Source organism: Strix aluco, chromosome 14, assembly GCF_031877795.1.
Source record: "Strix aluco isolate bStrAlu1 chromosome 14, bStrAlu1.hap1, whole genome shotgun sequence".
In the NCBI taxonomy this organism is placed as follows: domain Eukaryota; kingdom Metazoa; phylum Chordata; class Aves; order Strigiformes; family Strigidae; genus Strix; species Strix aluco.
In genome coordinates, this window is record NC_133944.1 from 19,539,514 (window position 1) to 19,551,905 (window position 12,392).

Sequence of the window (12,392 nt, forward strand, 5' to 3'; positions counted from 1 at the left end):
TAAAAGAGAGGGAGAGGGGGAAGGGGCAGAGCCCCCCGCACCTCCGGTCCCTGCCTTTGACGTGCACCACGGCGCAACATTAAAACAACATGAAACAAGTGCGGGGCGCGGGGCGCTGCCTGCTCCTGCCCGCCGCTGCCTGCTCCTGCCGGCAGGGCCGTGACGTCACCCCGCTCCTCGCCCACCGATGAACGCTAAAGACCTATAGAGCAGAAAATAATACAAGCAAGCTCCGTATCTTGCAAGCCCTACGTGATTTTTTCCCCCCCTCTTTGCAAAAGCCCCTTTGCACTTAAACTCTCCATACATGTGGGGTGGCTTTTTAAACTCTCTCTCTACAAACATATTTATTAAGAGCGATGGGAAGTGGGGGGTAGCCTATTTTTTTAATCCAGGCACCAACCCCCCCCCCCCCCCCCCCCTCAGATGTCTGGCTGCTTTTCTTAAGTGCAATCATCTATAATTGAGAAAAAAAAAAAAAAAGCCATACGTGGAAATGTGTGTGTGAGAAGGTGCATCTTGAAGCAGGGTTTAGTTACAATCGATCTTGGGGGGAAAATATTGCCTATGGTCCAAAAATAAGGAGCAACTATGTCCTTCTCTCAGTTCGGATACCCCTACAGCACCACTTCACAGGTAAGGCGAGTGAGCAGCACTCACTTTTGTTCAGATTCTGCTGCTGCTGTCCAGATGTCTTGTTCCCCCTCCCTTTTTTTCTTCCCTTTCCCTTACTTAGAGTCTTTTTTTAAAAGGGCACATCTGGAGCCTTTTTTTAAAAAATGTGCGTGTGTGTTTATGTCTCGTTTGTGTTGTGTTAGGCTTAAACAAATAACTCGCAGTGTGCACAGCAAAGGCGTTTAGGAAACCGGTAATTCCCCCTCCCCCCCTCCTCCACCGTTCAGTTTTAAGTGCAACAAACAAATAAATACATAAATCCCGGCTGCGACCGATTTCCGAGCCCGCGGAGCTGCCCGCGGAGCGCCGGGCGCTGCCCCCGCGGCGGGCGGGAGGGGACAGCGGCTCCGCCGGCTCGGGGCTGCGCTACCGCTTCTGCGGAACCGGGCTGTGCCGCTTCCTCCACCCTTCCTCCCGGGTCGGTCCTTTTCCTGTGGTTTATTAGGATCTGTCGGGATTTCCCCCCCCCCCATACGATTTCCGAAGGACACCCCCCACCCCCATCCCGGCACCCTGTATGAACTAAGTCGTCGCTATACCGTACCTCGAGTCACGATTTATTTGGGTAGAATTATTTATACACCGTAATCACTGCAAGATGTGCCTCCCTCGCTTGGGAAGTTAGCTGTCCCCTTGAACTTATTGAAATCAAATGCCTTCGATTGCGTTAGCTGACATATTTACTGCTTTGTCTATTGTCAAATTAACTGTAATCGCAACTTCTTGCCTTTAAATCAATGCAAACGGACCGAGCGGGGGGCGGGAAGGAAGGAGCCGTGCAGATCTTTTGCCGTTTTCGAGAACAATTATTTCCTTAAACTTTTGCCTGCTTGATTAATCGTGGCCCCCTTCCCAGGGGCTCCCGCTTCCCATTCCGTTTATTTCCCGGTTTCTATAATTAGTCACCTCAGCCCGGGTTTCCTATCCCCCTCCTCACCCCCCCGCCCCCCGCACACACACACACGCGCACACGCTCCTAAACTCCCCGCGATGGGGCTGCCCCGACAGTCACTCGGCGCCGTCCCGCTCTCCCCTCTCCTCTCCGCAGTTTTTCGTCCCCGCCAGCCCCAGCACGACCTGCTGCGAGGCCGCCCCCCGCTCCGGCCCGGATGCCGCCGCGGCGCCGGCCGCCGCCTCGCTGTGCTGCGGCCCGTACGAGGGCCGGCTGCTGCCGCCCGGCCGCGCCGAGCTCAATGCGGCGCTGGGCATGTACGGCGCCCCGTACGCCGCCGGCCAGGGCTACGGCAACTACTTGCCCTACAGCGCCGAGCCCGCCGCGCTCTACACCGCGCTGGTGAGTGCCCGCCCGGGCAGCGCGCCGGACGGGGGGCGGGGGGGGGGGTGTGCAACAGGCGGCAAACTCCGCGGTGAGCGGTCGGTGTCGGGGCCGGGGACCGCCGAAGGGCGCGGAACCGCCGCCGTCCCGTCGGGGTGGGGGGCGAAGGGACCTGGCTGCCGCCGGGACCCGAGGCGGCGGGGGGCCGGCGGGGGGGCGGCGGGGGGCCGGCGGGGTTCCCCTCCTGCTCGACGCCAACCGCTGCTGCTTCCCCCGCAGAACCCCCAGTATGAAATCAAGGAGGGCGCCGGCACGTTGCCCTCGGGGATCGCGCAGCCCGCCGCCTACTACTCCTACGAGCACTCCTTGGGGCAGTACCAGTACGACAGGTAAAACCCCGCTGACCACCAGCAGCAGCGTCCCCCTGCGAGGCAGCAGCCGACAGCAAACGGCGGGGGGCGGGGGGCTCCGACCTGGCAAACGTTGTACGACAGAAACGAGGCGCCCCGGGAGCACCGGTCCGCTAAAATCAAACCTGGGCAGCGATGGCAGGCGGGCAGGGGCCGGCAGGGGGGCGGGCAGGGCCACACCGGCCTGCGGCCGGGCCAGGGGGCTCATGCCGGGCTCCCGCCGCCCCCCCCTTCCTAACCATCTCCCAGCAGGTACGGGACGGTGGATTTCAGCGGTTCGGCCAGACGCAAAAATGCAACGCGAGAGACGACGAGCACCCTCAAGACCTGGTTGTACGAGCACCGCAAAAACCCCTACCCCACGAAAGGAGAGAAAATCATGCTGGCCATCATCACCAAAATGACCCTGACGCAAGTGTCCACTTGGTTTGCTAACGCCAGACGGAGGCTCAAGAAAGAAAACAAAATGACCTGGTCTCCCAAGAACAAAGCGGGGGAAGAGAGGAAAGAAGAAACCCCGCGGGAAGAGGAGGAATACGGCGCGGAGAGCGAAGGCAGAGGTAGGCGGGAGAGGCAGGACGGGCGCCTCGAAGTAGCTCGAAGTGGCGGCCGATTCGAGCCCCCCCCGCTCCCCCTCCCCCAACTTCCCCGCACCCGCACTAACGCCCCGCCGCCCCCTCCTCCCCGCTGTGTCCAAGTAGAGCAGAAGAGCTGCAAGGAGGACAAGGAGCTGCGGTTCAGCGACCTGGACGACCTGGAGGAGGAGGAGGAGGAGGAGGAGGAGGAGGAGGAGGAGGCGGGGAAGCCGGAGAAGGGCCGGGCCAGCTCCCTGCAGGAAGCCCCCAGCCTCGGCGCGGCGCTGCCCGAGGCTCCGCGGAGCGACTGCAGCCTGCCCGGCCCCTTCCGCGCCTTTCCCTGCGCCAAGGCCCCCGCCGCGGGCTTCGCCCCCGCCGCCCTGGCCGGCCCGCCGCCGCCCTACGCGCCCGCGGAGAAGCCGCGCATCTGGTCGCTGGCGCGCACGGCCGGGGCCAGCGCGGCGCGCAGGGGCAGCCCCGAGGGCCGCGGCGCGGAAGGAGGCGGCGGCGCGGCGGGGGAGCAGCCCCTGCTCGCCAAGGCCTTCCGGAGCGCCGCTTTCCACCTGCAGCCGCTCCCGCGGAGCTGCGCGTCCCACCGCGGCCTGGGGGAGCCGTGCCAGTACGCGGCGGCGGGCGAAGGTACCCGCGGCGGCGGGGCCGCGGGGACGGGGGGGACGGCGGGCCGGGCCGGGACCCAGGGCGCGGCGTGAGCCCGCCTTCGCGCTGACACCCTCCCCCGCCGCCGGGCCCAGGTGTCGGGCGGGGTGCGGCCGGGCCCCCCCCTCCCCCGGCGGTGCAGACGCCGAGGCTCCCCCGCTGGAGGCGAGCGGGCCGGGGAGGGCGGCGGGGCCGGGCTGTGCCCACGGCGAGCGCCTTGTGTCTGTGCAGGCTTCGGGCGGGGCGCCAAGGGCGGCCCGGGAGGCGCCGAGCGGGGCGGGCCCTGCCTGGACAGGCTGCGGACGGCGTTCCGGCCGGTGCTGCGGCGCTGAGGTATGTGACGGGCCGGCGGCCGGGCCCACCTCGCACCGAGCCGCCCGCCCGGCCCCGGCCCACCGGAGCGGCCCCGGCCCGGCAGCGCAGCGCCAGGGCCACCGCTCGGCCCCGCTCCCGGAGCTCCCGTCGGGGCGGGGCAGCACCGCCCCGGCCCCGGGCGCGGCCCCGGGGAGGGCCGGCGGGGCTCCGGCAGGCACCGGAGCCCGCCCGGGAGCCGCTCATCACCGCCTTCTCCCTCCCGCAGGGCCGCCCGCCCCTTCCTGGGGCTCCGGCTGCAGCGAGGCTCTGGGCTCCAACACCGACCGACACCCCTCCCCGGCCCGGCGGTGACCCCCCCCCAGCCCGCAGGTCCGGCCCTGCCCTCGCCGGGGAGGCGGCCCGCCGCCGCACAACGTGCTGCTCACATGGGGCCGAGGGGCGCGGCGGGCGGAGCGGCCGCGCCCGCGGACCGGCGACCCCCTCACCCGCCGCCCACTTTCCGTTTGTTCGACAACCCTCCTTAACGTCTTTGCCAAAAAAGAAAAGGAAAAAAACAAGACTAATCTTTTCTTTCCCCACGTCGTGGTTTGTTTTTCCTTTTCCTCCCAAACCTGCTTCTTCCAAGGCGCGTTTGTTGGCGGTTGCTCCGCGCCGTCCCGAGGCGGCGGGAGAGGAGCGGCGCAGGTCACGCCGGGCTGTTGATTTCCCGTCGCTGTACATAGATACCGCTGAAAGTATTTTTCAGAGTCTAATTAACACGGATGAGCTGAAGGCCGTGAAGCCGTCCTGTGACCCCGCAGCTCCTCGGCCAGGAGCCGGCCCCAGCCCCGGGCACCCGCCGCCCGCCCCGGGGCACGGCCGGGGCACCCCCGGGCAGCGGGGGGCGACCGGGCGGCGGAGGAGGACGTTGTTCGTGGGTCACCGCCGTCAGTCAGTGAAAAGAGCAGTGCTGCACTTCACAGGACAGATGGGAAAGGGAAACCATATCTCTGCATTATTTCTGTTTAATTAAAAGTGTCATCAAACACTTTGTGTTCAGACTAATAAACTAAGCAGGGATGAGGAAAGAATGTTTCTTTGTTCCTGTCTGTAGAAGCAGTGGCAATAATTTAAATTAATAACTGTGGTAATTAAGAGGTCATCTATAGATCAACCCGATACCTGCTATTTCCAAGTTCACCGGGGTCAACATTTACATTAAGTCATTTGTGGTCAATAGAGTCCAATGAATTCTGCCTTAATAAATCAGGGAAATCAATCTTGAATATCGAGTAGACTTCTGTATGTTTACCAAAGGCTACCAAGACAAGTGGGGCTGCAGAGCTGGGACGACTCCGGGTTTGTGACCGGAGCAGCAGCTCGCAGGGGAAGGGAGAAGCTGCAGGTCAACGCGGGGAGAGGCGGCGGGGGCTGCCCCGGCTTCGGCCCCGCTTCGAGCCCCGGTCCCTCCCGGGCTGGGCAGGGAGCGGAGCAGCCCCGGTCTGCGGGGGCCCCTGTCACGGCAGGCAAACTTTGTCGGGCGGGAAAGGGGGGGCGGTGTAAGCGTACACGAGGTCCGGCAGGTAACGGAGCGGCTGGGAGCGGGGCAGGGGCCCATCGGGAGAGGGGCAGGGGAGCATCGGGAGCGAGGCAGGGGCCCATCGGGAGAGGGGCAGGGGCCGGCCCGGAGCCCCGCCGCAGAGGCCCGACCCCGGGGCTTTCGCGCGCTGCGGAGCAGCCCCGGGCGGGCGGCGGCGCCGAAGCCGCAGTCTGTTGCAATGACCCGCAGCTTAGAGTAGGGCAAATTAAACTGCGAAAAGATAAACATTATTTCAAGTCGGATTTGAAGGATTAGAGCTTGTAAATAGAGTATTAGGCCCTTTCGAAGGGTTCTTGCAAGGCGGCTTTTCCGCCCCTGCTCTTCCACCGGAGGGCACAGGTATTATCTGCCCTGGGAACAAAGCGCAGGTTGCCCACGCGTGTCCGCAGCGGCCGGTCCCCGCTCCCCGCCGCGTCCCGGCCGCCTCCGCCCAGCGCGCAGGGGAGCGACCCGGCTCCCTCCGGTTCCGTTTGCTGGACGGCTTTGGGAGAGGGTCCCCGGGGAGGCAGCTACGCAGTGGCCTCCCGAGCCGCCCACGGGAGACGAAACTTGCACGGCTCCCACGGCACGGGCCGGCCGGGAGCTCCCCCGAGCTGCCGGCGCTGCCCCCCGGCCTCCACGGGAGCGCCCGAAGGAGCCGCCAAGCCCCCGGGATGCTTCATGAGTCGGCTGAGGGCTTCGGGGTCTTTTTAAGGCAGGCACGAAGGTAACCTCGGGGAGTCTTAAGACTTTTATTTATTGTTTTTACTCCCCTTTTATTAAAGGTCAAGAGAGCGAGATGCAGATTATCCCGCCCGCTCAGGACTCGCCTGCAATCTGTCACGCCGGCAAGATATGTATCTCAAATCTCTCAAAATATAATCTCTGAGAATCATATTCCGAATACTGTTTTGATTAAAAACCAGAGCAGGGATTGATGGAGAACTAATACCGGGAGCGGAGCCTGCGAGCGCCCAGGCACAGAGCTAAAATTATGGGCTCGCCCGGGTGTCACAGAAACAAATTCAGCGCCTCCAATGCCCCAATGAACAGATTTGAACCGGCTTGCGGCTGGGCTTCGCTACGAGCCGGGCTTTGCGATGCCGCTGCGCTCTGGGGGGTGAACCCGGGCTGTCCGCCGGCGCGGGGGCACACGGCTCCGCAGCCCGCCCTGCCCAGGCAACGCGGAGCGGGCTCCGCCGGGGCGGCGTGGACGGGGCCGGGGCAGCGCCGAGCCCCGCCCGGCCGGTGCGAGCCCCCGCGGCCCGGCCCGCCGCCAGCCCCCCTCGCCCTCAGCCCTCCCGGGCGAGGCGCAAGCCAGAGCCGCAAGGTGCAGAGCCCGCTTCCCCCAGGGCGGCGGGGCCGAGAAGAGACCGGACCGCAGCGCCCCCCCGCTCCCCCCCAGCCACCCCGTTTCGTTCTCAAGGGCCGGGTCTCCCCCTTTTCCGCAGCCCGCTGCGACGCGCCCGGCTCCGGCCGCACCAGCCCCCGGCTCCGCCTCGCCCCCCAATTAGCGGCGGGGGCGCTGATTGCTGCCTCCCCCGCTGGGCTGGGAAGTTTCTACAACAAAGTTGCCGGGCTAATGGCCCCGGGCGGGAGCGGCGGGGCCGCGCACACTCCACTGCGCCCGCTCAAAGGCAGCGCGACGGCGGGGCCGCCGCCGCGCTCGCTAATGAAGTTTTGTCAAAGACAATTACGGGCTCGGCGGGGGCAGGAGGCCGCGATGAAAAGGCGGCTTTGTGCGGCCGAGACGGCGCGGCTCCCCGTCCCGTCCCCCCCCCCCCGCCCCCCCGGCCCTTCCTGCGCCCCCGCGGTGACCCCCGCGCCCGGCCCCGCTCGGGCAGCGGCCCCGGTCCGCGGCCCCCTGGTAGATGCAGAGATGGGCCGGTGCCGGCAATAAGCCTCCCGGAGCCGGAGTTCGCCGGCCTGATGGAGCGCAGCAGCCCCGGCAAGCGGAGGGCAGAGGTACGGGCACCCCCAGCCCGCCGCGCAACACCCGCAGGCTTTCGGCCGAGGGCTCCCTGGCCCCCCTTCCCTCCCCAGCCGGGCTGCTGAGCGGATTCCGGCGTTAACGTTGTTGTATTCAGCAAAGGGGAGAATTAATCTGAAAACTGAGCGCCGAAATGGCTAGATCTGTTTAAATATACACCGGAGAGGCACGAAATGGGGGTCTCGGGCCGTGGCTGGCTGCAGCTGGGCGGGGAGGAGGTGTGGAAGAGGGGGACGATAACCATCTTCCCCACGCTCCCAGCACCGGTGCTGTCCTCCATCTCCGGTCCTCGGTCACCCGCTCCCAGCACATCACCTCCCTCTCGTCCCAGCCAACACAGGTGGCAGAAAACACCCTGGTGCTCTCCTGGAGAGTTCGGGAGTCAAGAGAAGCTCTGGACAACACAAGTAACCACCCAGATCGGCACTTCCCAGCCTTCTGAAGCACAGCCCTCCTTCCAGGAACACAGGAGAGAGGAAACCTTCCTCTAGTCCCACACCAGCACGTGAGGAGAGTGGCCTTGACACTGAATGGTCTGGGACCCGTCACCCCCAGCTGGCTGGTGCTTGACTGTCCCCTCAAACACACGTCCTGTCACCCTACAAGATTTCCCATCCCACAGTAAAGGGATGATTTTTACTGGCCTTGCAGCAGCAAAACCCGTGGAGATCGCTCTTCAAAGTTGGCTACAGCAGAAGTTTTAGCATTATGTGGCTATCGAGGTTATGGAGCAATGGATTGAAGCAATTAGTTCAAAATGATCTCAAAAGCTGCACAAGCAGCTCTGCAGGCCAGGTGTCATTTCAGGATCAAAGCATCTGTTAGGGGAAAATCATTTTTGCCATTGTACTGCCTTTTTTTTAAATTTTTTTTTTTACCTACTGTTCATCTGAAAATAAATTACAGGCCAGAACAGGTGGATAACATTCTGGAATGATTTAACGATTTATTTAATCTGGATTCTCTTTCAATCTACTTAGCAGGATGAATACTTTTTTTTTTTTTTTAGCCTGAATCCAAAAGCTGGGCTTTTCATCTAAAGAAAAGAAAATACCCTAATACACTGCTCTGCTGCTGTCAAGGTGTACTCCCCACCACTGTTAGTAACCCAGCAGTAATGTTTGCCCGGTTGAAGGGCCTGAGGGGAAAAACCTCCAGAAAACCAAGCAGATTTTAATTTTCTTTTCTTCGTTGTCATCTTCCTGGTGCTTTAGATGTTATCTGCCCTTCCTGGGACAGTGTCTGGGTAATAACTGATTGTAGCATTCAGTCACTATCCCTTAAAACTTAATATGTGTGGGTGTAAGAACTAAGACGGCTGCTCTCGGGCCTTCCCTGCGGTTAGGACAGGTTTGTGTCCCGCTGACTGGGAGAGCGAGCGGGGCAGGGGGCCTGAACGGACACACTGGAGACTTCTGCTGCAGACACCTGTGGCTGCACTGACACTGAACGAGGCCAGGAGCAATGCCTTCAGGCACACTCACCCAAGGCTGGCACCTTGTTCTTCAAGAAGCAGACCCTAACCCGAGACTTTCCTTCTTGAGTAGACACGGTTTTGCTAAAGAGGGATTAGCAAAATCATTGCCTACTTACTCAGATATGAATTTCCGATGTTTGGTTTCAGCCAGAATAAGATATTTCATGGGAAAGATACTCTCAGGACCTGTAACATGCTGAAATTCATGGGATAACTCCCCAGCTGGCTGGGTTTGGGTGCTCTGGTCCCACTGGAGTGGTAACGCAGACAGGCAGAGTGCAGCAGGAGCTGACAAAATGCTTTTAGACACAGGGGAAGGTTACAGCATATGGGAGGGGCTGTAGTTACCCCTACCAGGATGTTGCCAACTCACGTGTCTCTCTACTTCAGCCTAATGGGCTAGAATGAGGTAAACAGCTCTTAAACTTGCTTTACAGACTCATTATGTGCACCAGAAAAATCATACTTTTTCTTTTTTTTTTTTTTTCAACCCAGCACAGGTCTAAGTGCAAACTTGCTACTAGGCAAGTGCTGAGTTCATGACATGGCACCAGATCAATCATGGAGAGGTGTGTTTGGCAGAACTTCTGCATTTCCAGACAAGCCAGCCAGGTTGGTGAAGCTGCCAGCCCACCCCCCCAGACTACCTGGGGTGGCAGAGAAGGGACTTGGCGCTATCACCTGTCAGCCCTCCTGGGGATGGGCAGGTGCTCTCAGCCACGTGGGCTGTTCAAAAACCAGGCCCACACCAACTGGGTTCCAGAGTAAACGTGAAAGTCCATTTTTTAACTAAAAATACAATAGCACAGTCTTCTCCACCCGACTAGGGTGACTTGTTCAAGTGGATTCACTTCTGAATTTTAAATATACACATCATCAATGTACAACATTTAAAAGATGCCCTCCACGGCCATCTGCTTAATGGAATATCTTAAATTTACTGAACAGCTAAAAAACAAACAGCAACTGGAGCTTCCTGTTGCCACAACTGATCCCACTGTTGCTTACTACACATAACAGAAAAATCAAGCATCCCCATCACCATGCTCAGGCTTTCTCTACGCAAACCACATGAGGTGCAGTGGTAAGTAATGGACTAGGTGCACAAGGAATCGGACAGTGAGGAACTCAGTCAGCAGACTGCCAGGGATTCGTGCTTCCCAGTTAAATCTCGTTTATCTGACCATGTGCTTCACAGCTCCACAGCTGTCAGCTGCAATTTATTTTGGGGAGGTCTGACAACCTGGTCACCATGCTCAGCTGGTACGAGAACAATGCTCCACGTACTGCAGGAGGGTAACTCACTGCTAGCAGCACTCAGACCTTCCCGCCGAAGCTCTCTTGCAGTGTTCACAGCAGCAGACCTTTCCCGGAGCTCAGTACTGTGTGTGGAGCATGACTCTCCCTGACGGTGCAGCTGCAGAGCAGCTCTCCAGAGTGAAAAGTGGGTCATTTGTTACACCCGCAGGACAACAGGACAAACAAAGCTCTTTTGAGAAGTGTCGCTGGCAGCAGAGCTACGATCATATTAAGAATGGACAGTTTTGCTGCTGCGTTGTATCAGCAGCAAACCAGCCCCCTAGCCCACGATCCAAAACCAGCAGTGAGTAAGGCAGGACAGCTGATTTTCCCTTGAATAATAAGTACCCAAGAGGAACAGCAGCAGAAATAACTGCTCCTGTGAGACATGTGGTATCTGCCCTGGCCGGGTACCACAGCCTGGCTGTTACCTAACCGACACCAGGGACACTGCTGTTTCAGGGCACTGCTTTATATTCATGAAATCTCTCCTTTGCACATACAGGAAGATAATTCTGAAGTGGCCCAAAGCCGCTTAGGGAGAGAGGAGATGAACGAAGGAGTCTCTGTGAATCACTGCAGCATGAAGACCCAAACCATGCCCATACTGCTAAGAAATTGTCAAATTTCTCCCAGAGCAGCAGCACTTCTGCTGTCCAGCCACCCCCTCAGCATTTATTTGCCTCTTGCCTCTGAAAGAAAGGCCAAAAGTGCTGCAGAGTAACCCCCCTGTCGCAGGGGAAGGTGGTACCACTGATTCATATATTTTCAGCTCTTTCACGCTCCCATTACTACTCTGACCAGCAACTTCAGTATCAGCAAAGTAAGTGTTTCTGTGATGTTGCCATTTAAAAGAAGAAAAGCCATACAGCAACCACCCTGTGTATGTCACATCAGCAGGTTCCTGTTAAGCAGGTGCTTTTGCACTGCACCCCAACACACCATAACCTCCGTGACTACACAGAGCGAAGCAGTGGCACACAGCAGCAGCCACATCATCAGGGGCATGTAAAAAAGTGTGAAAATCTCTCCACTAACTTGCCTATAAAAACAAGCACCAGTACAACTGAAAGCAGCAGGTCTCTCATCCGCAAGGTCAGCCCCTTCTGCTCCTCTGACTGCTGCTGCTTCCTTCGAGGCCGCAGTGACCACCCCCCTTGCTCACCCGGAGTGGGACAGGAGCCCCAGCCGCGGGACATCGTTGTTGCAGACAGAGCTGCTGCCTCCTCCAACTACCTGAGCTCATTCTTCTGGGGGCTGTGCAACCAGGGGTGTCCCGCAGACCTCTCCCCAAAGGCCTGTCAGCTCAAGAGCTCAGCAGCATTTACCAGTGCTGAACTTCCAGTATGATTTTTAAATCTTTAGCTGATATTGCACAGAGATACAGAAAGCTGAAGACTTACAAAAATATAGCACAATTAGGGAATGAGAGAAAACAACGGTAGGTAAAAGTTAACACAGACCAGGATAAAGTAGTGTCTACAAAGAGAAATAATTTCTTAAAACACATGTCAAATTACCGATTTTTTAATCAGATACTTGTATGCTAAATATTTCTGTGAACCTTCAGCATTTAGAGTAATGTAGATAATGCAGTAACAGCTGCCTTAGCTGAGGGAAAGGTGGTTTCTACAGGCAGGATTTCCAATTTTCAATTTCTCACTGCCTGTCAGAGCAGAGCTGATACACCTTCTGCTTCCATTTCATTGTACCCTCAGTGAGTGCAGCTCAGTGGAGGCACTATATTCAGGCGCACATCTGCCTATCAAGGATTACAATTTACCTGTAGAAAAATCAATTGCCAGTAAAACTCTTCAAGCATCCTCCGGAATTCAGAAATGTAACATATATTACTCTTCTCCCTGAACTTTCCCATAAAATATTGGCTTACTCAGTATTCTGTGGCAGGAAATTAATAAAACTTGTCCTAGTTCCTCTCAATTACAGCAATAATATAACCTCATTTTCTCTTCATACACATTTAAAACTCAGGCTACAAATATAACACACAGTATTCCATAAATGAAGCTTGATGTAATTACACTGTGGGACTGTAGTCTCTGAGATAATTGTACTTAGAGCACAACTCCAAAAGATAATAACAAAGATTCTCTCTAGGTCACTTTTCACCCCAAATCCTGAGGCTGATCAAGGGCTGCA

At 58.5% G+C, this 12,392-nt stretch overlaps 1 protein-coding gene across 2 annotated transcripts; it reads left to right on the top strand.

The window, feature by feature from the left end:
* The first annotated feature begins 435 nt into the window (after window positions 1–435).
* IRX6 (iroquois homeobox 6) lies at window positions 436–5,173 on the top strand. Of its 2 annotated transcripts, XM_074839451.1 has the most exons (8): window positions 436–636; window positions 1,724–1,969; window positions 2,231–2,340; window positions 2,614–2,694; window positions 2,803–2,921; window positions 3,060–3,575; window positions 3,825–3,926; window positions 4,174–5,173. In XM_074839451.1, exons 1-7 carry the CDS (start codon window positions 592–594, stop codon window positions 3,923–3,925), a joined length of 1,218 nt encoding a protein of 405 aa, XP_074695552.1. In that variant the 5' UTR covers window positions 436–591; the 3' UTR covers window position 3,926; window positions 4,174–5,173. The 2 variants fall into 2 exon arrangements, with proteins under 2 accessions (XP_074695552.1, XP_074695551.1); XM_074839450.1 differs by having other exon boundaries at window positions 2,614–2,921.
* The last annotated feature ends 7,219 nt before the right edge of the window (window positions 5,174–12,392 follow it).

Bases quoted from the DNA above. Each gene is read 5' to 3' on its own strand.
- IRX6 (XM_074839450.1), top strand. From the start codon at position 592: ATGTCCTTCTCTCAGTTCGGATACCCCTACAGCACCACTTCACAG. The intron at 2,922-3,059 runs GTAGGCGGGAGA...GCTGTGTCCAAG, and splicing joins CGCGGAGAGCGAAGGCAGAG to TAGAGCAGAAGAGCTGCAAG. The intron at 3,576-3,824 runs GTACCCGCGGCG...GTGTCTGTGCAG, and splicing joins GTACGCGGCGGCGGGCGAAG to GCTTCGGGCGGGGCGCCAAG.